The 24,163-nt window shown below is 50.4% G+C and overlaps 2 protein-coding genes across 3 annotated transcripts; one reads left to right on the top strand and one right to left on the bottom strand.

Moving 5' to 3' along the window:
• Positions 1-5,837: 5,837 nt before the first annotated feature.
• RPL36A (ribosomal protein L36a) lies at positions 5,838-11,563 on the top strand. The gene is made up of 5 exons (XM_075896717.1): positions 5,838-6,001; positions 6,481-6,586; positions 7,617-7,684; positions 11,093-11,215; positions 11,495-11,563. The coding sequence occupies exons 1-5, from the start codon at positions 5,876-5,878 to the stop codon at positions 11,513-11,515; spliced, it is 444 nt and encodes a 147-aa protein (XP_075752832.1). The 5' UTR covers positions 5,838-5,875; the 3' UTR covers positions 11,516-11,563.
• A 542-nt stretch (positions 11,564-12,105) lies between these two features.
• Positions 12,106-23,870, bottom strand: GLA (galactosidase alpha). Of its 2 annotated transcripts, none has more exons than XM_006137446.4 (7): positions 23,750-23,870; positions 20,475-20,649; positions 19,344-19,521; positions 17,290-17,381; positions 16,045-16,206; positions 15,000-15,197; positions 12,106-14,787 (listed from the first exon to the last, which is right to left on the bottom strand). In XM_006137446.4, exons 2-7 carry the CDS (start codon positions 20,634-20,636, stop codon positions 14,461-14,463), a joined length of 1,119 nt encoding a protein of 372 aa, XP_006137508.3. In that variant the 5' UTR covers positions 20,637-20,649; positions 23,750-23,870; the 3' UTR covers positions 12,106-14,460. The 2 variants fall into 2 exon arrangements, with proteins under 2 accessions (XP_006137508.3, XP_075752831.1); XM_075896716.1 differs by lacking the exon at positions 23,750-23,870 and adding an exon at positions 22,114-22,360.
• Positions 23,871-24,163: the final 293 nt, after the last annotated feature.

Raw genomic sequence — 24,163 nt, 5'->3', positions numbered from 1 at the left:
GACACCGAGAGCTAACCCCACCCTTTCAGTTCCCCTTTTTTTCATTTCTGACTTAAGCCAATGGCTTTGGTTCCTCTTGCTCCTCCAACAGTGCCACCCTGAGTCCTGTGCAGAAAGGGCACCAGGGCCAGGCCATGGGGTTAGCCTGTGAGGGGCAGGAGGCGTGTTTTCAGTAAGGCAAACTAGGACAATGAGAAGGAAGGGGTGCAGCAATGGAAGGAGAAAGACAGATTAGAGGCAGGATGAAAGAAGACAGGATGGACAAATGTCAGACAGACAATAAAAGAAATTTCAGATGAAGAGACAGGACAGGCTGAGGAACAAGAAAAGACAGAGGAGAAATGTGGAGTAGGTGGGTGGAGACAGTAAGGGTATGTAAGCAGAGTCTGAACCACTGCTTTCAATGAAGCCAGCTAAGGGGGAGAGCAGCTCTGGATATGGTTTTGCTCACTAAATTGTTTAGCAGTTAACAGATAATTAACTGTTGATATGTAAATACAGCTCATGTGGGCACAGGGAAGGAATCCAGGATGTGATTATGTAAATCCAGTTCAGCCAGTGCTATAGGCCTGATGGTTGGTCAGTTGTTAGAATGGAATGTTGTGTATTATAACTAATTTCACTGTAGTGGGGTCACAAACTGTTAACCCTAAATGTAGAAATTGTAAAATATGACACCAGTGCTTGCAGGAGAGACACTGTCATTATAAAGAGTCTCAGATGGACAAGCCTCCCACTTCCAAATTCAAGTGGACTGAGTTGGGGGAAGGGGCTTAAGCCAGCCAGCTACATGCCCTCCAGGTGTGAGCTGTAAGACTGGTTCAACCTGTCTCCTTCCTCCACCCTGTTCTAAGGATAGGCTTAAAACAGACTCTATAGTCTATATGGAGTCTTTTTGTTATTCCAGTGGAAGATGGAATCTTTTGGCCAGCCTAGGTAGTGGCTAAGAGCTGAAATTACTAATAGCTGAAGTCACTAATTTGGTCTGGAGCCAGACCCATTGCAACTGTCTGGTGGCCAGCAGGGTAGCTGGCGGGAGCGACCAGCGGGTGGCTGATAGGAGCAGCAGCAGGTGGCCATCAGGGTGGCTGGCAGGAGCAACTGGAAGGGAGGCCAGTAGGAGCAGCAGCAGGTGGCTGGCAGGAACAGGTGGTCAGCAGGGTGGCTGGCAGGAGCAGGCTCAATGAGTGAAGTCATCAGGGTGATGTTTCTGGGTCTGCACTGACTGGACGGAGCTGTAAGTGGGGCGTTTGAAGTGGGGTATGGAGAAAGTTTGGGTAAGTGAATGGAACCCTTACATTGTTGCACTGGTGAGCCTGAGAGGCAAAGGATATTGCTCAATCCATTTGAGCTGGGAGGGTTACTTGTGGGGGGTTATGAACTCTGGTTTTGGTATTTCCCCAAGCTAATGCCATGTGACTTCTCTCTCTCTTTCATTAAAAGCTTTTTTTCCACGTTCAGACTCTGCGTGCAAGTGGGGAAGCATTGCCTCTCAGAGGTGCCCAGGGGCGTGTGAATTTCCCAGGCTACTGGGTGGGGGCTCAAGCCGGTTCTGTGTGAGATGGATGAAAAGGAATTCCTAGATATTGAACCCAGCCCTGGCTGCTGCCAGCACTACCTGGCAGAAGGATCAGTAGCCCCATCTAAGTTGTATTTGCCTAGTTTACTTATAAAAACTGTCTCTCTCAAAGCATGTCTACACTGTAGTAAAATACACGACTGGCCCAGATTATGTGTCTTGGACTCATGGGACTGAAAAATTGCAACTTAGAAATTTGGGGTCATGGAGACGGCTCCAGCCCAAACCCAAATATTTATACTGCAGTTTTGTAGCCCAGCAGCCCAAGCCAGCTGACCTGGGCCAGACACTGGACGTTTATTGCATTATATCAGAGGGGTCGCCGTGTTAGTCTGGATTTGCAAAAGCGACAAGGAGTCCTGTAGCACCTTATAGAGTAACAGATGTATTGGAGCATACGCTTTCATGGGCAAAGACCCACTTTGCATCTGATGAAGCGGGTCTTTGCCCACGAAAGCTTATGCTCCAATACATCTGTTAGTCTATAAGGTGCCACAGGACTCCTTATTGCATTATAGATGCACTCTTTGCACTCCCCTTCCCATGTGGAACAAAGGTGGGTGCAGAGAAAGGGGGGCAGAGCCAGCCCCATCCCATGTAGAGCAAAGGGGATTGTGGGAATGAGAGGGACAGAGACAGCTCCTAGTAATGTGCCATTTGTAACTGGAGCTCTCTCTGGAGCTACAGGCAGAGACGTGGACAGACACTTCCTCCTACTGAGTCACTAGCTAAGGGTATTTTTTTGCTGTTGATTAAAATGGTAGCAGAAGAGGGAAAAAGCTTCTGCATTTTTTGCTGCCTTGGCAGTTTTATGAATTTCTTTGTCATTTAAGGATTTCACTCCCCACTAGACACCCCGTTGAGAATGGCCTGCCCCTTCGCACGTGTTCTGTCTGTAGAAAGGATTGGTACCGTGCTCAGGAAAAATGGACAGGGACAGTTTTACTACACCAACTACATCCATTTCCCTGACGAACAGCCTGAAATCCCCTGGAGGGGGGAGTGGAACTGAACACCGTCACCTCAGACCTGTCACTGCCAGTGACTCCAGGGTCATCTCTCAGCGTCAGACCTTAGGGCAGAGGTGGGCAACATGTGGCCTGAAGGCCACATGCGGCCCCTTTGGGTTCTATGTGTGGCCCACCAGACATGTTGTTTACCATTGCCCACACACAATGTTGCTAGAGTACATACTGGTTTTTGTCTGCATGGGTTTTTTTCATACCAGTATTGCAAAAGTGACACATTTAAAGTGAGGGTACATGAAGTGAGGTACGTGCTGATTGTATACAACGTTGCCAGAGCTGTGCGGTCCCTCTACAGCCAATTAAAGCACAGCTATGGTTCAATCAGCACCCCCAAAAATTCTAGGTACACAAGCGCAGTTAGCAAAACTACCTTGGTAACAACAATCTTGCGGCCCACTGAAAGGAAGGAGGCCACTCACATGCTCCACTCACTAGCCTAGGTTGCCCCTCACTGCCTTAGGGCCTCCCTAGAGGCTCCCCAGCTGCACCCACAGATTGTGGGCTCAGGGCACTGTGGATGTGATGCACATACAGACATAGAATCATAGAATAATAGGACTGGACGGGACCTCGAGAGGTCATCGAGTCCAGCCCCCCGCCCTCAAGGCAGGACCAAGCTCCGTCTACACCATCCCTGACAGATGTCTATCTAACCTGTTCTTAAATATCTCCAGAGAGGGAGATCCCACCACCTCCCTTGGCAATTTATTCCAATATTTGACCTCCCTGACAGTTAGGAATTTTTTCCTAATGTCCAATCTAAACCTCCCCTGCTGCACTTTAAGCCCATTACTCCTTGTCCTGTCCTCAGAAACCAAGAGGAACAAATTTTCTCCTTCCTCCTTGTGACACCCTTTTAGATATTTGAAAACCGCTATCATGTCCCCCCTTAATCTTTTTTCCAAACTAAACAAGCCCAGTTCATGAAGCCTGGCTTCATAGGTCATGTTCTCTAAACCTTTAATCATTCTTGTCGCTCTTCTCTGTACCCTTTCCAATTTCTCCACATCTTTCTTGAAATGTGGCGCCCAGAACTGGACACAGTACTCCAGCTGAGGCCTAACCAGTGCAGAGTAGAGCGGCAGAATGACTTCACGAGTTTTGCTTACAACACACCTGTTGATACAACCTAGAATCATATTTGCTTTTTTTGCAACAGCATCACACTGTTGACTCATATTCAACTTGTGGTCCACTATGACCCCTAGATCCCTTTCCGCCATGCTCCTTCCTAGACAGTCGCTTCCCATCTTGTATGTATGGAACTGATTGTTCCTTCCTAAGTGGAGCACTTTGCATTTCTCTTTATTAAACCTCATCCTGTTTACCTCTGACCATTTCTCTAACTTGCTAAGGTCATTTTGAATTATGTCCCTTTCCTCCAAAGAAGTTGCAACCCCACCCAGTTTGGTATCATCTGCAAACTTAATAAGCGTACTCTCTATCCCAATATCTACATCATTGATGAAGATATTGAACAGTACGGGTCCCAAAACAGACCCTTGAGGAACTCCACTGGTTATCCCTTTCCAGCAGGATTTAGCACCGTTAACAACAACTCTCTGACTACGGTTACCCAGCCTATTATGCACCCACCTTATCGTGGCCCTATCTAAGTTATATTTGCCTAGTTTATCAATAAGAATATCATGCGAGACCGTATCAAATGCCTTACTAAAGTCTAGGTATATGACATCCACCACTTCTCCCTTATCCACAAGGCTCGTTATCCTATCAAAGAAAGCTATCAGATTAGTTTGGCATGACTTGTTCTTCACAAACCCATGCTGGCTATTCCCTATCACTTTATTACCTTCCAAGTGTTTGCATATGATTTCCTTAATTACCTGCTCCATTATCTTCCCTGGGACAGACGTTAAACTGACCGATCTGTAGTTTCCTGGGTTGTTCTTATTCCCCCTTTTTAGATGGGCACAATATTTGCCCTTTTCCAGTCTTCTGGAATCTCCCCTGTCTGCCATGATTTTTCAGAGATCGTAGCTAAAGGCTCAGATACCTCCTCTATCAGCTCCTTGAGTATCCTGGGATGCATTTCATCAGGATCTGGTGACTTGCTGACATCTAACTTTCCTAAGTGATTTTTAACTTGTTCTTTGTGTATCCTATCTTCTAAACTTACCCTCTCTCTGCTTGTATTCACTACGTTAGGCACACCTCCAGACTTCTCGGTGAAGACCGAAACAAAGAAGTCATTGAACATCTCCGCCATTTCCAAGTTTCCTGTTACTGCTTCTCCCTCCTCACTGAGCAGTGGGCCTACCCTGTCCTTGGTCTTCCTCTTGCTTTTAATGTATTTATAAAAGGTCTTCTTGTTTCCCTTTATGCCTGTAGCTAGTTTGATCTCATTTTGTGCCTTTGCCTTTCTAATCTTGCCCCTGCATTCCCGTGTTGCTTGCCTATATTCCTCCTTTGTTAGTTGTCCTAGTTTCCATTTTTTATATGACTCCTTTTTTATTTTGAGATCATGCAAGATCTCCTTGTTAAGCCAAGCTGGTCTTTTGCCATATTTTCTATCTTTCCTACACAGCGGAATTGTTTGCTTTTGGGCCCTTAACAACGTCCCTTTGAAATACTTCCAACTCTCCTCAGTTGTTTTTCCCTTCAGTCTTGCTTCCCATGGGACCTTACCTACAAGTTCTCTGAGCTTATCAAAATCTGCCTTCCTGAAATCCATTACCTCAATTGTGCTGGTCTCCCTTCTACCTTTCCTTAAGATCATGAACTCTATTATTTCATGATCACTGTCCCCCATACTGTCTTCCACTTTCAAGTTCTCAACTAGTTCCTCCCTATTTGTTAAAACCAAATCCAGAACAGCTTCTCCTCTGGTAGCTTTTTCAACCCTCTGAAACAGAAAGTTGTCTCCAATGCAGTCCAGAAACTTATTAGATAGCCTGTGCCCCGCTGTGTTAGTTTCCCAACATATGTCTGGATAGTTGAAGTCCCCCATCACCACCAAATGCCTGAGTGCACCGGCTCAGAAGGTGTGTGGGTTACACACCCACACACAGGTTGTGCAATTCATCTGGCACGAGCAATGCACCTTGCACGAGCAATGCACCTTGCACCCACAGCAGAGGCGTGTCCCTGCCACAAGCACCCTGCCAGCCCCCTCTGCCCGCATTGGGAGGGAGCTCGACCAATCAGAGTCTCTTCTTCATCTTTATGGCTCATCGTGGCCCACCCCTTTTAATCAATGTCCGCCTCTCGCCAGCAGGTGGCGCACGGCTAGCCGCTGCCACATTCTATGGCGGCCCTGCGGCGCTCTGGTTCGCCCCTTGCACTCTATTGTTCCGCCGCAGCGTTTATTCCCTTCCGCTTCCGGGTCAAGTCCCTTCTTTTCCGTGCCACGGCCGGCGCTGGTGGCAAGATGGTGAGAGGGGCCTGCCCTGGGTGTATCCGCCGCCATCTGCCCCCGGGGCCGCCTGCCCGAGCCCGCGGCCGCGCCCCACGAGTCGGGGAGCGGATCCCGCCGGGGAGGGGGCGCGTCGGGGCGGGAGGGGCCGCTGGCTCGGGACAGCGGAGCCGGGAGCCGCAGCGGGCCAGGCCCCCGCCAAGCGGCCGCGCACATTGCACAGGGGGGTGCTTGCCTGGCCCTGGGCTGGGGGAGGGGCGGAGCGGCACCGGCACCTCCCCCCGCCTTTGCTGCAAGGCCGGGGCCCTGGGGTTTGTGGGCATCGCCCGCCTGTGCGGGAAGAGATCGGTAGGGACCCAGCGTGCCTCTCCCAGTGCTGTGATCCCGGTACGGCGTGGGGGCAGGAGCATGACGCTGCTCAGGCTTCGTCTTCCTTGGGACAACTCAGGGAGAGCGACGGCCATTGAATCTAACACGCTGGCGCTGTTCTTTGCTAGGTGAACGTCCCCAAAACCCGCAGAACGTACTGCAAGAAATGCTGCAAGCACCAGCCCCACAAAGTGACCCAGTACAAGAAGGGCAAGGACTCCCTCTACGCTCAGGGTAAGCGGCAGACCTGTGCATTTCTAGACTGATGTTTCCCATGGGAGGCAGCAGTGCCATCAATGTGCACAGTATTACAATTACTGCTGGCAGTGGGAACCTAGGAAATCTGAATCGCAGCTGTGTGTGATGTATTGCTCCCGAGGTAATACGCATGCTGGATAATGGAGAGGATATGCATGGAGTGGAGAACTTGTTTTCTTCCATAATCTATAGTGATTATGGGGTGGAGGCAAGGGATGTAAAAATGCAGTTAAAAAGTAACTAATTCCTGAAATGCATAGCAATTACATGAGCTGCCAGCTCTGCAGCACAAAGCTTATTAAAGGTTTCATACTGTAAAGCCTGCGGTGAAGCATTGGGGAGCTTAGAATCATAGTTGGAAGAGACCTCAGGAGGTCATCAAGTCCAGCCCCCTGCCCAAGGAAGGATCAACCCAGCCAGGGTTTTGTCAAGCCGAGACTTAAAAACCTCTAGGGATGGAGATTCCACCACCTCCCTAGGGAACCCATTCCAGTGCTTCACCACCCTCTTAGTGAAATAGTTTTTCCTAATATCCAACCAAGACCTCCCCCACTGTAACTTGAGACCATTGCTCCTTGTTCTGTCATCCATTGCTACTGTGAACAGTCTTTCTCCATCCTCTTTGGAACCTTCCTTCAGGAAGTTGAAGGCTGCTACCAAATCCCCCCTCGTTCTTCTCTTCTGCAGACTAAACAAACCCAAATCCCTCAGTCTCTCCTCATAGGTTATGTGCTCCAGCCCCCTGATGACTTTGGTCACTCTCCGCTGGACCCTCTCCAGTGTGCTCACCTCCTTTCTATAGTGGGGGGGGGGGGAGAAATGGACACAATTCTCCAGATGTGGCCTCACCAGAGCGGAATAAAGGGGAATAATCATTTCTAGATTTGCTGGCAATGCTTCTCTATCCTCTATTAACCTTTTACGTTCCTACTGGAGGCTTTCAGGATCATTGGATATTAATGAGTTTCAGCTGTTGGCCTGAATAGTTTTGTTTCTTTAATCATAGGAAAGAGGCGATATGATCGGAAGCAGAGTGGTTATGGTGGTCAGACAAAGCCTATCTTCCGTAAAAAGGTGAGCGCAGCTAAAGGAAAGAGCGTTGAAACCCTCTGGTCATTTTCATGTAATAAGAATGGCCATACTGGGTCAGACCAAAGGTCCATCTAGCCCAGTGTCCTGTCTGCCGACAGTGGCCAGCACCAAGTGCCCCAGTGGGAATGAACAGAACAGCAAATCAAGTGATTTGTTCCCCGTCATTCATTTAAAGCTTCTGACAGACTGGGGCACCAGACCAGTAGATCAGGATCCACTGGTAGATCTTTGAACCTTTGACTGGTGATCCTGACAGGTTTGGCCGAGAGGCTATCCAGTGCCTGCGCTTGATCTGCCCCTCGCAGCACTGTATTGCTGCTCCTGCTCTCTACCTTGGAGGTGCCCCTCGCCCCTGGGAGCCTCTTGCTTTCTGTGCAGGGCATGGGGGAAAAGGAAGGAGGGGGATGCTGATGTCAGGTTGCCCCTCCCTGTACCCTGTCTCCACACAGCAGAGGGAGGCAGGGATGACGAGAGTTTGCTGATGGCTTTAGGGGGTGGTGCAGGGCCAAGGTTGGGGTGAGTCTGCCTTCGCCCCTTGCACCACCATCCAGAAGCAACCTAGCTGGAGCTTGCATTCCAGACCCCGGCCCCAGTCCTGAATCCCTCCTGCACCCAAACCCTTGCACCCAGACCCATTAAAAAGTGAATGAGGATGGGGGAGGGAGGATGGAGTGAGCAGGGGGTGAGGCCTTGGGGAAGGAGGTGGGACAAGGGTGTTTGGGTTTGAAGTAGATCCTGGACTGCACTTAAATTCAGAAATTGATCTCGTCCTTAAAAAGGTTGGAGAGTACTGGACTGGGGTACCATTCTGGCTAATAGCCATTGATGGACCTATTCTCCATGAACTTGAATTCTTTTTTGAACCGTGTAATAGTCTTGACCGTCATAACATTCACTAGCAGAGTTCCACAGGTTGACTGTGATGCGTGAAGAAATACTTTTGTTTGTTTGTTAAATCTTCTGCCTCTTAATGTCATTTGGTGACTTTATTGTGTTATGTGCAGGGCTTGACAAATCGCTATATCTACTCACCCGTGGCAAGTAGATTTCAGCCAGTCGCCCCTTTCACCGGCGCAGCACGCATGTGTAGTGCCCATCTGGCGCATGCGTGGTATGGGGGCTGGTGAATAGATCTCTCTGCGGTTTGTCGAGCCCTGGTTATATGTGTTGTGTATTCTTATGAAGAGAGGTGACTCAAACTTCTCATGAGGCTGTAGAAGTAGCAACTTTTAACATTTAGGTAGCCCTGGATAGGGATGTAAGTGACTACTCGCTTTCCCTTAAAAGGTGGCTCCCCCCCAGGACCATCTTTGCAGAGGAGGCAGAGCTGCAGCATCCTGGGGCTGGCGTGAGTCAGGACTATTCAGTCCCGACTAACGCCACTGGGCTCTTATAAAGTGCAGACCTGTAGCAGGAGCACCCCCCCTATTGACTAATTGAGTTTGAGTAGTCAATGGAAATTCCATCGACTACTCGGTTAGTCAGTTAACCGATAGTTAACGTCCCTAGCCTGGAGTAGGGATAGCAGTGCATGTGGGCATGAGTCTAGTTTGCTTGCAGTGGATGTAATCTTGCTGCTATTGTATTGTAACTTGTATTGATAGCTTTTGCCCTTTTGTGCCTGAATTCGTTTCTTTCCTCAGCCAAATGGAAAGTTTCTTGTCATCGTAGATTGAAGTAGCTAGGAATTTTAATGGGCCCCCTGCACAACCTCCTTTAATCGGTTAACCAATTAACTTAACGCTTAACTGGTTAACTAGTAAAATGGGATCTTACAACCCTAGAAGTAATATCTTTGTCTGAGAGGGGGCCATGCTATAAGTACATGAAGGAACACAATGGAGATAGAAATTAGAGCACCCCTTTCCCTTAGTCAGTTTGCTGATATCTTACGTTTTTACAATTGAAAAGGTTGTTTTGTTTTGTTTTTAAATCCAATGTCTGTAAGTGTCAAAACTAAAATTTACTATTTTGGTTAGGGATATAATTTTTTTTTAAGCAAAAGTTTATACAGTGCAACAGCTGAGACTAGGCCTGGGCTACAATGTTAAAAGTGATTAGAGGGGAGAAACAGGTTTGTACCCCCTTCATGACTATAAAGGTGGTCTGGAGAACTACCACCATTATTTAAAAGAAAATAGCATGAGATTTATTTTGGTGTTAATTTTTAAAATGTCTGGAGTGTTGTCTAGTTTTCTGTGTTTGCTGGAAGATTTGATAGATGTCTCTGGAAAATGGGACTGGTGAACTCAGTATTTCGATTCAGATGTAAAGTTTTTTTTTTAATGTTTCTTGGGCATTTAAGAACATTTTTAAAGCTTTATTTTGTGTTTAAATAGTTTGAATAAAACCCACTTCCCTTCTCAGTTGATCAGATTCTCTTTCATGGTACAGCTATCATCTTATTTTTCTGGTCCTCTCTAAGCTTCCCGGAAAAAGATCAGAATGTCTGACCACTTTTTTTTTTTTAAACTTAAAATAAAAAACAGAATTACTCCCATAACTTTTTTCATGTCTTAAGAAACACAACCTAGACACTTGCATTTGCAAGTCACTTTAAGACTAGTGATTTTTTTTTTCAGTGTTGCTTGGGTCTATTATCGTGATACTCTAACTCTTGTATTGGTGACCCACTTTCACACAGCAAGCCTTTGAGTGTGATTTTCTTCCTTGCCCCTCCCCCCCAAATTGAAAATACTTTTGCCTCCAGCATTTATAATAGTGTTAAAACAGGGCTTAGGGGTGGAGATTGACAGCTTGCGACCCCCTCACCAAGGATCAGTCCCCAATTAGAGAACCCATGGTCTATTAGGAGCACAGGGAGAGACATGTCAGAGTAGCGTTAGCATGCTAGTTGTGTGGCACAGTTGGTGACTGATATAGATTTTGTGTGTGAAGACCTTGGGTTACAAGCAGAAGGATGGACAGAATATTCAGTGTCTGTCAGAACCATGACATAATCTGTCTTGCTTGGTAGTACTGGAAACTATTTGAGTTGCCAATGTAAGAGGGGTGCTGCAGTTTACAATTACTGCTAATCTGCAGGACTCAGACTAGAACCTATGGATGGACAGAATATTGCAGGCCAGTATTGAAATGTGGCAACAGATCTACACTGGGAAACTGGCCTGTGGTTTTGTCTGCTCTGTGCTCTTCATTCCTCACTCTCTCGACTGCTGAATTCTCTGCTGTAGAAACCCCTCTTCCTATGTGGAATGAAGTTGTTTTCTCCTAAATGTCTTGCCTCCACTCCCAAGGCTGCTGCCTTTTTGTTCCTGAAAAGCCTTGCACGGAGCCTAACCTGATGTGTACAGGCGGGAGTAACTGAGCTAAATGAGGGCTGGCTTTGCCTGCTCCTGGGAACATTCCATTCACAGACACTCTCTCTAGGCCAAGACCACGAAGAAGATTGTGCTGAGGCTTGAGTGTGTGGAGCCCAACTGCAGGTCCAAGAGAATGCTGGCCATTAAGAGGTGCAAGCACTTTGAGCTGGGAGGAGACAAGAAGAGAAAGGTAGGCGTGGGTGCTGAGAGTGAAGCTGTGGACTGTGTGACCAGTTCAGTGAGGAAACTACACTCTCGGCGCTGGCCAGATCTTAGCCTCCTCTGTATTAATGTAAAGATCGCTGGCTGGCGGTAGCTGTTTCATGGAGAAACTGAGGTTGCAAAGTCTCCTTTAGTGTATCTTCAGAATGGCCGAGCTGTCGAATAATGCTCTGCAGAGGTCTGAGGCAAGTTGCAATGTTTGTGGTTTTGCATTGCACATACTGAGTCGGTTTTTTCTCTCTTACAGGGCCAGGTGATCCAGTTCTAAACTCCATCTTGTTCATTTTCTGGAACCCATTAAAGTATGTGGAAAGGATCTGCGGCTCTTGCATAGCTCTTCATTGCCAGGGAGGGACTTTGGGATGCGTCAGACCCAAATGGGGGCTGCCCCTGCAAATAAATTTCTCTGGGTCTGGGAAATCTCAGTGGTTGAACATTGCGTTATATGGGCTCATGCTGCTGAAGAGGCTTTAGAATCAATTCTGGCTACAGCTAGAAAAACTTTTAAGTCCCCACTCAAAGGTGCCAGCTCCTGGGAGGCTGTTCAGGGCCTACCAGTCTCGTATACTAGTGGCTTGGAGTGGAAGCCATGTGCTGCTACTCTCCTCCCAGGTCTTTCCACAAATGGGAGCAGCAGATAGGGCTGTGTCTATGGAAAAAACTCCAGGAGGCTGTCAAAACAAGTTGCACTGGTTACATTTAACTGAGTTAAGTTCGTGCACGCTCTATATGTGACCACTTACCTGTCTTAAACCTGCTTCAGTGGTTTTTGCTTGTTTCGGAGAATATGGCCACAACCTAAATCCGTTTCAGGCAGAGTTAAATTGGTGTCTCTACAAAGCTGCAGCAGTTTAGCTAAATTGTATAAAATCCCATTTTTATTACAGTCATACAGTGGGCATGGACAAAGTCTTAGCCTTGCTCTGTACGAAGAAGGGATGTCAAATCCTATTTAACCAGTTTAAGCAGGATCCCATGGGTGGGAGGGGGGGATGTTGAAGCAGCCTCCATCCATGGATGGGGCTGGCAGTGCCTGGGGCTCATGACTAATTGGTTAGTAAGGGTGATGCTTAATGTGTAACCGGTTACCAGTCCACATCCCTAGGACTAGGTGTTTGTTTTTTGGGTTTAGAAGGAAAGGAGGGGGGTAAGACTAGCTCATCTGGTAAGTGACTGCCCTAATGCACAGGGGAGGGCTGGCTTGGTTATGCTGAGCCTACTGAATAGCATTAGGAATGAGTCCATGTGCTGCTGGTCTACAGCAGTGGTCTCATTTTAGATCTCTAAAAGCACTAGTAGAAAACTGAATCTAGGGGGCAAATGTACAAAGGCACCTGGGGGTAGGGTCTAGCTGCCCCTCGAATACAAATGTAGAGATTTCACTGACAGGTGAGTCTCATCTTTCCAGTACCATTTTTAGGCAGCCATCATTCATTTCTGTTGGTAGATGTGAACTTGTTGCTGGTAGCTCAGATAAGCAGAATTGTATGGGCTAAGCATCATGTATTTAGCCTCTGGTCTGCCTCATTCTCTGTGCTGGAAAGGGAATGTCTCAAGTCCATTCGGCTAAGCAAGCGTTCGCAATGTTTAGCCTGATCCCATCCTTTGGCATAAGACAAACCTGGCTAGTTTTCTTTTCCACTTAACACCAACCCATAATTCCTTTAGTAAAGGACAGCACTGCATCCTCATGAGGATAACACTCAGCTAGCACTAAAGGCAAATGTGATCCATTCGAATGAGAATAGTACATGCTGTTCTTAGATACTGACCTCAGCTTCACCAGAGAGGATACTAAGGAGCATTCTGCTGCATTTCTATGAAATTCCACTTGATACAAAGACTAAAGTTTGTTGGGGGGGGGAAGTGTGCGTGCCTGTGTGCGTGCATGCGCGCAGAGGACAACTGATTCTTCATGTGCAGCAACAAGCAGGGTGCTCTGTTGCCAGGATAAGCAGTTCTAGCGTATGTTCTTCTTCTAGCATAACTTACAGCATCAGAAGGCTTTTTACTAGAAGTAAAAAAATACAGCCAGCAGTTCTTCCAAGTGCAGGTTCAGAATGGCATTTTATTTAAGCTGGTTTACTATAGGACCCTGTAACTGTATTTGGAGGCCTGCTGAAGTAATTGGTCCTTCGGTGGTGTATTGCTAAGACGGCAGGAGTTAGCCGCCACTATCAAAGTTGTCCAGGAATAGGTATGCTTACATTTTTGTTTTAGGAAAACTTGTGTACCTGTTTGCACTGGTGGGTGGGATTCATTTCACAAGAGCTAGAAAGCTCAGACCACGCTCAAGTGGAGGGCAGCAGGCTCTGTTCCACCACCTGCTACCAAGACTCAACTCCCTCTAGTGACTAAGGTAGATCTGTACTGGAGAGGGAAGGACAGAGCAAGCCCAACCCTGCCACTTCCTCTTTCCTCCCTGCTGCTGCAGGCCAGCCGACCTCTAGATGGCTAAAGATTAACCCCTTTGCACCAGGAACTGGGTTGCTTTAGTCCAGAGCCAGCAGTAGAAGGCTGTCCGAGTATCAGCATCTCGCAGGAAGCTACTGAAGGCAGCTGGGTGACTGCCCTTCCCTCAAGAGACATGGATTTAAAACCACCCTAGCGCAAAGTAAAAGTCTGGGGGCAGAGGTCTTTTCCTGGGAGATCCCACCACATGGATGCAGTGGTCTTTATTCAAATGGAGACTGCAAGTAAGGACTGGCTTAAGGCACTTGCTGACTCACCGCAGCAAGGTGAGAGCAACCTGAGAGGGAGGGGAGTGACTTCAGGTGGAGTCTGAGGGCAGGGTGGGAGTTGCCTTGCAGCGGGTCTACATCAGTCACACAGCCTTGATGCTGTTAAGGCAGAAGGGGAGCACTATTCCCAGCTGTTGGCACCACCTCAGACCCTGCCTCTTCCCATCACTCTAAGGTCACTAGACCTACACAGGGATTAAACTGGCTCAGCCATTCCCTGGGGGTGGAAGGCTTGAGGCAAAGGAAGGTTGGGGCAGATGCTAGACCAAGTAGGACATGAGCAGGGATAAGTAGTGACACCACCTCCCCAGTAGTTGCAACACAACGACAGATATACCGGACAGAGTACCGGATTGAGGTTAATTGAGTAGAGTTCACTCCTCTCTGCTGGGCTCTTCCTTCACTCGAGCAGTGAAGGGGCAGGGCTGCAGCAAGGGAGTGCTGGTGCGGAGGGCATTAGGCTACCCCTGCATTACAAGATATTTGGAGGTAGCTTTCTGTTAAAGTTCATGATGGGCTTCTCAGCTGGGCGCTCCTCTATCACCACCACCTTCAGCAGCACCGTACCCGTTGGGTTCACCTCCACACTCAAGAACGAAACCCAGTTGTGCAGGCCCCAGTCCTCGCTGGCGGGGAGGATCTGCTGGATGACGCATGCAGGGTTGCAGGCCAGGCCGTTGCCAAGGAAAGAGAGAGAGAAGCTGAAGGGCCGGGGTCCTCCGATCTCCTGCCGATTCAGCACGGCCACAGCATAGGCGCCCCCAGACAGAGGCCGCTCCCAGAGCTCAAAGTTGCTCTCCTGCCAAAAATGGAAACCAGAGCCTGTTTGAGGGAGCAGGACGACTCTCCCTGCGCAGGCAGCTGGGAGGCATGTCGGAATCAACCCTCTGTGGATGGAGGTTTCAAGACTATTCTCTGGCTACTGAGGAAGGCAAAGGCACCACCCCCAGCAACCTCATTTCGCCTCTCGTGACCTGCCCTGGAGAGGAGCAAAGCTCGTCCCCATCATACCTTGCTGAGCCGGTAGCCCTGCTTGCCCAGCGGGTCCTGGTTGATGGCAATCACGTCCTTGTTCTGGAGCAGCCACTTGGCCTGAGGGCTGATGTGACGCAGGTCATTGGACATGAGCAGCGGCGCTGCCATGATAGCCCATAGCGCCATCTGCGTCAGCTGCTGGTCCCAGCTCAGTCCAAAGTTGCCGATCACCAGCTGTGACAAGCAGAGGAGGAGACTGGTAACAGGGTGTTAACACTTTCAGCTCCTGCTCTTCCTTTGAAGGGAAGTCAGGTGTCCCCGCACTGGCTAAGTGACTCGATGGATGTGCCACATACAGTGCACAGAACAATATACCTCATGCTGCAGTAGGGGCTAGTGAGACAAACCTACGCCGGGTAGAAACCAAGAGCAGGTCCTCACCAGCTGGCAGGCAGTGACGGGGCAAATGCCAACTTCAGGCAGCTCTTTGTGGATGAGGAGCTAGGGAACAAGCTGGCAGGGGGGAGAGGAGGACGATTGGGCCTGGCTGGAAGGCAGAGCGAGGGAGCACAAGGCTTAGTCTGAGGTCATCATAAATGCTCTTTGAAGAGTGGCTGCTAACTGGGGGCAGAGTTAAGGTGTATTTAGGATGTGGGGAACTCTGGGTGATCAGCTCTTGGCATCAGAAGCGAGCACCGGCTCTGGTGGCCCAATGGGCCGGAAAGCCTTGGGCTTGCTTTTCAGAGAAGGGCTCTTAGATAATGCCCCCAGCAGAACCTGAGCAGTGCCCAGAGGTTACATCCCGTACCCTGTGGGCATCATACCCCATCCCTGCCCAGCCCCTGGGCTGCCTTTTTTCCTGAGGTATCGCTCCCTTGGATGAACCGGACTGCCAGAGAGGGTCCGTCTGCTGCCCCCACCCGATATTTCCCCAGTCAGGTTGTTACAAAGTTCCCTTGTGATTCTGTCTCTTGCTTTCAGGAAGGGACTGCCCCTCCACCATTGTGCACTGGTGCTATCCCCTCCAGTCAAGTAGAGGCTGCTTCAAGGTTGTTGCAATGCAACAAGCGCTTACTCTCACCATGTCAGGGTCATTCCATCCCCCTGGGCCAGCAACGTCCACAATAGTGTCTTGGTGAAGAGCTGTCCAGTCCAGGGTACTCCGAATGCTGCTCCAGGCATCATAGATGTCACCAAAGTTCCGCCAGTGGTTGCAGTAGTGTTTGATCTCTGTGTAGTTGGGCTGTTGGAGGACAAAGAGGGCGCTCACAGGAGAGGTGCCTGAGCATGTGGGATAGAGGCGCGTACCTGAGGACTGATTGCTTCACAGGTGCACTGGGGCATCACAGATGGAAAAGATCTCTAAGGTCATTCAGTCCACGTGCGGTGGCAGAGCAGGACTGTTCCCGGGGCACGTTCTTGGACCTTTGCCCCCACTCTAGGGCAACCACATTTCAACCACTTCCCATGACCACCTACATCTTCCTGGTTTTATTCAGCCTAATGTCACCCCATTAAACCTACTCCGAGCCGGTACCACCCTGCGTAGCAGGGATGTAAAATCCAGCTTAATCAGTTAACTGGCTGGGGGCTGCTCCGGCCTGGCCCACCACACCGCACGGTGGGTGTGCAGGGAGCTGCTCCAACCTGGCCAGCCCAGCTGGAGCAGTCCCCTCCTTGTGGTGGGCGGGAGGAGGCTGTGCCAGGCGGCTATAACCAACAGGGGGATGCTTACCCGCACGTCCCTAATAATTACCCATGGTTCTTGGGGTTTACAGCCTACAGTGTCCAGTGGATTTAGTCCCCTCTGTGCAGTAGGCGCTGCTGTATTACAGAATGAAGGAGTCAGCTAAGGGCGGAGTCTCACTCCAGCCCCTTTACTGACTAGGATTTTGCTCACAGATTCCTCCCCCGCTGCTAGTGGAAAAATCCCTGGTAGCTCAGTCCTCCAAATTCCCTGTTGGTGAGGGGGTGACCCTAGTGGTCTAAGGAGGGGGGGGAGGTTCTGTGACCCTCGGGCAAGTCTGGAGGGGTAGAATATCACAGCATCAGTTCTGAGACACAGGCAAGGCACAAAGACATGTCTAGCGCGTGAGTTCTGCTGTGGATTCTTAGCCAGCTGATTTCCTCCTTAGCCCTCTGCTCAGTGCCCTTTCATTCGTCAACACGTCCCTTCACCCACGCTGGCTCCCTTGACATTCAGCCACAGTTCCTGTGGTAGCACATGAGATGATCTGGGAAGTTAATTCATTTCCTTGGTGTTCTGAATGTCACCAGCGTGTTCCCACTGCCATGCACCATGTCTGTCTGGGGAAGGACTCCTTACCTTCCGCATGGGTCTCATGTATAAAGGCCATTCGCAAGAGTACACAATGCTTCTGCCTGTCTCATTCAGGGCCAGAGACATGTTCCTGTAACCTGAAGGAAGAGAAGAGCAGCCTGGTTGTACCACCTACCAAGGCAGAGGGAAACCTGGCTCAGCACTGATGAGTCAAACGGCAGATGGGAGTGGGTTATGCAATGATGTGTCACGTGATAGTGGCTGAAAGTCAGAACACCAGCTAGAGAGGAGTGAATTGTCATGGTCCAGCCAGATTTCTGCAGACCAGTTACCCGCCTTTCAGAGAGCTAGAGCAGTCAGGATGAGGGAAATAATGTGACTTAGAGATAGAAAACTTGACACACTCCAGGAGCAAGGTTCTATTCCTGGCTCTGCCAGTGTGTCGGTTTCTCCTCTATAAAACGAGGATGATACTGTCCGTTAGTGAAAAGTTTCAAGATCCATTGATGACACGTGTTATACAAGAGCTAGGTGTTACTAGACAGCGTGGTCTATTGCTTAGAGAAGAGGATAGCGCTTTGTCAGCTACTGATTTCAACCACTCCCCCTCCCCAGGGCAAGAGCTTCAAGTCACCTGTTATGCTGCTCTAGGACTCAACATATGCGTCTGTAAAATGGGTACAATTACATGCTGCTGTGTAATGGGCTCTCCCACCTCACTGTACAATGTGTCCTAGTCTAGACAATTTGTACTCGGCCCTCATTGTTTTGCTTTTACAGACAGCTGCTATTTTAACTTTGTGAGCTGTTCTCCAGCCGAGGGCAGTTTGAGTAAAGCTAGCTGTGGCTACCAACTGCATGACTCACTAGCGTGCTCTCTTTATGGAATCCCCAGGCCATGTGACTTCAGAGGAAAATGGGTAAGCCATAGGAGACAAAACTAGCTGGGTGAGATTCCAGTATCGTATCTTTGCAGCTAGGAGAACTCTGTCCTGTCCTCTTTGATTAAAGTCTGGGTAGCAAGTGTGTTTCTTTGCTGTCCCAATTCGAACCCTGTTCTGAGAGCAGAGAATCTCTCCCAAGAGCTTCCAGTGTCACTAACTGCTGCCTAACGGTGCTCTCTGAGCTGCAGGCAGGGCACTTGTGGGCAGTGAAGTTACTGTGTGTGTTAGACCAACAGGCTTGGGCAGCCCTGATCAGATTGTTCTGAGGCAGAACAGAACCCGCTCCAGCCTGCCTCTGGCCAAAGGACTCAGCGATGCTGCTCCCCACTCAGCTAACAAAGGAGGCGTTCTCTCCTGAGCTGCCCTCTTCCCTTGACGTGAGTCTGTGACTTGGACAGCAGCATGTCTGCCCGGGCGGTGTGTTGCCGGGGTGTGGTGAGGGTCCACATCTGATGCCCCGGCACAGACACTAAACGGACAGGCTGGTTGTTTTCACGGCTGACGTGTCTGCTGACTTCTGGAGGGGTCTTTGCAGTCACAGGGTGCCTTAGTTGGCTTCCCAAGTCTTTGCTGCCAGGAGCCACAGTAATTGCATGTGTGTCAGGTAGAAGCTGGCTCGGGGTTTAATGTCTGTAGTGCTTGGATGAAAGGCTCTACAGTAGAGCATTAGTTGCCATAGCAGGTGCCAGAACACACTGCAGACAGGCCCCCCAAGTGTCTCTAAGCACGCCTTTTGGAGCACCTCTCCTTCACACACTGCAGGCCTTGGGGCCAAGAGGGCTGCTCCTTCAAGTCATGCCAGAAGGTTTGAAGCTGTGAAGAGCCAGGGGCAGGACCCTGGGGCAGGAGGCACTAGATGAAGCGGAGGTGTTGTGAGGAGTAAGGGCTGTGGATGGATGAGTCAGCTGAAGTCAGGTTGGCTGATTCCTGGATCCCCACGACGGAGATGACCAGCAGCATGTATCCTTGGCCCCTCAGAGAAACTTCCTTTTGGTTCCTCCCACGGCCCCTCCCCTTCCCACCCACTCACCCTCATCGCTCTGTCCCAGGGGGTATGTTCAGTAAAGAGCCACTCTGCTGACGCTGTGCCAGTTCTCAGCCAGGACTGACTGGACAGCACTCCCCCCCCATGGAATCTCTCCAGCTGACACATACCTTCGGCCAGCAGGTCCAGCGTGCCGTAGTTACAGCCGTCGAACTTCAGCAGGTCCACCCCCCAGTCAGCAAAAGTCTGGGCATCGAGGTCATAGTAGCCATAACTGCCAGGGTAGCCAGCGCAGGTTTTGTTTCCAACGTCTGCATAAATCCCCAGCTTCAGCCCTTTAGAATGGACCTGAGAGGGGCAGAGACACACCCAATGAGAGGCAACAGCCGGGGGGAGACAGAAACGGGGGGGGGGGGGGGGAGAGCGGCAGAGTAGGAGAAGAGAGACGTGAAAGCCCCTTGCAGTACCTTGACCACACAGCTGAGGAGTCAATTTCTTGCTCTGCCAAGAACAGGCCCATTCAAGAGAGAATCACTGCCCAGAAACCACTGGGATCCCATTTTCACAGGCCTAGAGGAAAATGTGAATGAGGACCAACCCCCCCCTCTCCCTGCAGGGGCTCAATCCACTTAGGGGTTAGTTCAGAGCTCCCCAAAGGCCAGGGCTAGAAACCCATGTATAGAATTTGCTAGGCAGCCAATCTGAGAAAGAGTCGTCATAAAAACCCCAGTACAATAAAACTCCGATAGTCTGGCATCCAACTGTTCGGCACTCCTGATACTCCCGGCATCTAAATGCCAAGTGCTACTGACCAGCTGATTAAAAAGCCTGCAGCTCAGCACACTGCTGGCTGTAACCAGATGGAGCATAAGGTTGGGGGAGAGGGGGAGGGGCGTGAGATCGTGTTATAGTATGGAGAAGAGCGTTTTGCTTCAGCGAAGGGGAAAGGGGAGGGGGAGGAGGATCAGGTTACAGCACGGAGGAAGACACGAAGATGAAGGGGGGAGGGCAGAGGGAGGGAGATTGTGTCCTGGTCAGCTGTTAAGCCGTGCAGCTGTACCGGACCTCCCGATTCTCCCGCAAATCTGATAATCCGGCATCACCTAAGTGCAAGATTATTGGAAGTCTACTGTACACCAAGCAAGCCAGCCAGTAAGTTTTAGCTGATCAGTAGAAACTCCCCTGCCTTCCACACCCATTAGACCTTTTACTGTACATATAATTCCTAATGTCTTTAACTAGAGGAAAGATGAAGAGCCCATGATGGTGGTGGGGAGGCCAGGTTCCATCAATACACTCACATAGTCTGCCAGTTTGCGGATCCCACTGGGGAAGCGTTCTGGGTCAGGTTGGAGCCTGTCCTGATCATCTCGGGTCATAGACATCCAGCAGTCATCAATACAGACATACTCATAGCCTGCATCCTTCCAGCCATCTGACACCATCACATCAGCCATCTGCATAAACAGCTGCTCACTGAGGGACACAAGAACCAGGGTCACAGGACATGAGAGAGTATGGTGTGTCATATCATCTTACCAACAGGAAATCTCTCTGCGACATGGTTTCCGCCTGGAAAGGACACATAGATGCTACAGTGCAGCATACATAGATTTCAAGGCACTTTACACAAATGGAGCAGAGTCTGCTAATGGGAAATCCAAATTCATGGGGTATTTAGAGACAACTGCCACCATCCATTTACACTGGGGCTATGTCTACACTGCAGGCTTCTTGTGCAAGAACTGTTTTGCACAAGAGTTCTTGCGCAAGAGCGCGTGCACACTGTCATGTGATTTGCACCAAAGCGTCCATGGCAGTGTGGACGCTCTTTTGCACAAGAAAGCTCTGATGGCCATTTTAGCCATACAGGTTTCTTGCGCAAGAAACTTCTGTTGCCTGTCCACACTGCCTTCTTGCGCAAGAGGGCTTATTCCTCTGAGGAGAGGACTAACTCTTGCATAGGAAGCCTTCTGTTCCCATGCTTTACTGTAAATTTACTTGCATAAGAACGCGCATGCAGTGTAGACACTCAACGGCTGTGTCTAGACTGGCAAGTTTTTCCACAAAAGCAGCTGCTTTTGCAGAAAAACTTGCCAGCTGTCTACACTGGCCGCTTGAATTTCGACAAGAAAACTGACAATCTCATGTAAGAAATCAGGGCTTCTTGCGGAAATACTGTGCTGCTCCCGTTTGGGCAAAAGGGCCAGTGCAGACAGCTCAGATTTGTTTTCCAATTGGGGCTTTTTTGTGCAAAAGTGCATCTAGATTGGCACGGACGCTTTTCCACAAAAAGTGCTATTGCGGAAAAGCGTCTGTGCCAATCTAGACACTCTTTTCCGCAAATGCTTTTAACGGAAAAACTTTTCTGTTAAAAGCATTTCCGGAAAATCATGCCAGTCTAGACACAGCCCCCAAGTTTTTGCACAAGAAGCCTGCAGCGTAGACTAGCCTGGAGGTCATGGGGAGACCGTCACCCTCTGACAGGTGGGGGAGACAGGGTGGGCCGCTCCCCCACTGCCTTGTTTTGCGCATGGACACGTTAGACCGGGGTGTGACCCGTCCGGCAGCGCTGTGTTCCCCGGGCCCTTGGGGGAAGCGGGCTCCAGAAAAGCGCTACCGGTGACTAAGCCTGGAAACCGGAATTGGAAGCCCTTGGCCGCTCCCAGCCCGGCCCAGCGCGGTCACGCGGGCCGGAGCGGCTCCCAGCGCGGTCACACGGGCCGGAGCGGCTCCCAGCCCGGCTCAGCGCGGTCACACGGGCCGGAGCGGCTCCCAGCCCGGCCCCAGCGCGGTCACACGGGCCGGAGCGGCTCCCAGCCCGGCCCAGCGCGGTCACACGGGCCGGAGCGGCTCCCAGCGCGGTCACACGGGCCGGAGCGGCTCCCAGCGCGGTCACGCGGGCCGGAGCGGCTCCCAGCGCGGTCACGCCGCCGGTACCTGACGCAGGAGCGGGGCTGGCCGGCGCAGTCGGTGCTGCAGAGGAAGCGCTCCCAGTGCAGCCAGCCCATGGTGGGGGTCCGGGCCAGCCCGTTGTCCAGCGCGCCGGCCCGCCCGCCCCAGGCCAGCAGGGCCAGGGCCCAGGCCAGCGCGGCCCCCCGCCCCCTCGCTGCCGCCGAGCCCATCGGCCACGGGACAGTCACTGCTGGCAACGCGGGCCGGCCGGCGACAGAGCCCCGCACGGGCACTCCGGGTGGCCAATCCGAGCCTGCCGTCCTCACAGCTCAGCCAATCAGGGCACGGAATGCTTCAGGGTGCCGCCCATCCAACAAGGTAGGCAACCCCAACCCGAAAGCCTCCAGGAGGCAGAGAGGAAGAGTGTCACGTGATTGGGGCTGTCATGTGACTGACGTGTGTGCAGGGTGTCAGGTGATGGCCTCGGTTTGCCTGTGTCTCCTATAGGGAGTCAGGTGACCCCTGCTCTCCCCGGGGGCGGGGCAGGAATGGCAGCTGTCTCCCCTTCCTGGCCCCAGGCTGGGGGCTGCCCAGCCCTAGAGCCCTGGGCTACAGCAAGCTCCCCCACACTGCTAACCCCAGCCTGGCTGCAAGGGGCAGCGCCATCCCTAGGCTGCCCCTGCAGGTGGGGGCCCCATTCCTGTAGGGAGTCTCAGCAGGAGTTTTCCTTAAAGTCTCAGTTGCTGGAATCAGGATATGGCATACACCTCAACTTCCATTTTAAAAAGAGGTTCTAGTCTTCAGAATTGCTGGGGGAAAAGCTCGGAACTGCCCTGCAGCGACATCCTAAAGCCTCTGGAATCAAAGAATAAAAAGAATTTAAAATGTGCTCCTTTCGATTATTGGCAGGGCACATAGAATCATAGAATATTAGACCAGGACGGGATGTTGAGAGATGAAGTCCTGTCCCCCTGCCCCGCATTGGGGACCACTGGTCTAGACCGTCCCTGATAGATGCCTATCTAACCTGCTCTTCAATATCTCCAGTGATGGAGATTCCATAACCTCCCTAGGCAATTTATTCCAGTGTTTAACCACCCTGACTGTTAGGAAGTTTTTCCTTGGCTAATATCCAACCTACACCTCCCTTACTGCAGTTTAAGCCCATTATTTCTTGTCCCTGCCTCTTCCCCCCTCTTCCCGGCTCCCCCCCCCCCCATCCCCTCTGTAGAGTGTGTCTGTGCTGCAGTCACAGTGTGCTTGCTGCTCAAATGGGTGTCCCTGAGCGAGCTGTAATCTTGTTCACTAGAGTCTTGGAACAGCAGAACTGCAACAGAATGAGCTGTGGCAGAGGCTGTATAAACTGCCCCAAACACTTGGTAATTACTTCCAGATTAAAGCTGCAGTCACACCTTTAGGCTTACCAGATGCTTTCACCAAAAATCTCGAACATGGCAGGAAAAAAACTTGGTTGAGGGGAAAAAAAACCCCAACAACTCAGGAGACGAAAGTTCTTAAGAAAAAACAAAAAAACGGGAGAACAGAAAAAAAAAGAAAGTCGCTGCACCTTTTAGAATTCCTGCACTCCTTGCTTCCTGTATTTTCTGTTATTTTTTAACTGGACAGGGGCCAGAAATAACGGATTGTCCGGGCAAAAATCTGGCAACCCTACATGCCTTACCTAGCTGTAAGCAGGTGAGGAGTTTAGGTGCTGCTCTTTCCTTTTGGGCCACCACAGGCATTTGAAAGGAGGTTTTGTGGCTCAGTAGCTCTGAGATGAATGTCTGGGGATGTCCTTGGGCATTGCTGAGCATTCTCCTACATCAGGCCTTTCCCCCCTCATTGCCTTTGCTTTTATGAATGAGCAGAGTTTTGGAAGCTGCCAAAGGGTTTGCTTGGCAGAGGCACACCCTGTCCATTTGCTCAGCATGTCATGATGTTACCTGCTTGGACCACCCTAGCCACACAACTGGTGGTCACTGTGACATTCTGTACTGTGGGGGACCTTCACATAACGCCCATCTTTGTGATGTGTAGATAATTGTGATATCACATCTAAGCAGGCCGTGTGAGGGAGCAGGGGAAAGGTGATGAT

This window comes from Pelodiscus sinensis, chromosome 13, assembly GCF_049634645.1.
Source record: "Pelodiscus sinensis isolate JC-2024 chromosome 13, ASM4963464v1, whole genome shotgun sequence".
Lineage (NCBI taxonomy): Eukaryota > Metazoa > Chordata > Testudines > Trionychidae > Pelodiscus > Pelodiscus sinensis.
The sequence above is the reverse complement of the archived record's forward strand: the minus strand, read 5'-3'. Positions and strand labels throughout refer to the sequence as shown.

Coding starts and splice junctions, on each gene's coding strand:
- GLA (XM_075896716.1), bottom strand. CDS start 22,298: ATGGGCTCGGCGGCAGCGAGGGGGCGGGGGGCCGCGCTGGCCTGGGCC. Junction 15,198..16,044: donor GATGGAATGACCCTGACATG/GTGAGAGTAAGC, acceptor TGCTTGTCACAG/CTGGTGATCGGCAACTTTGG. Junction 14,788..14,999: donor AGGGCTACCGGCTCAGCAAG/GTATGATGGGGA, acceptor CATTTTTGGCAG/GAGAGCAACTTTGAGCTCTG.
- RPL36A (XM_075896717.1), top strand. CDS start 5,876: ATGGCGGCCCTGCGGCGCTCTGGTTCGCCCCTTGCACTCTATTGTTCC. Junction 6,002..6,480: donor CCGGCGCTGGTGGCAAGATG/GTGAGAGGGGCC, acceptor GTTCTTTGCTAG/GTGAACGTCCCCAAAACCCG. Junction 11,216..11,494: donor GAGGAGACAAGAAGAGAAAG/GTAGGCGTGGGT, acceptor TCTCTCTTACAG/GGCCAGGTGATCCAGTTCTA.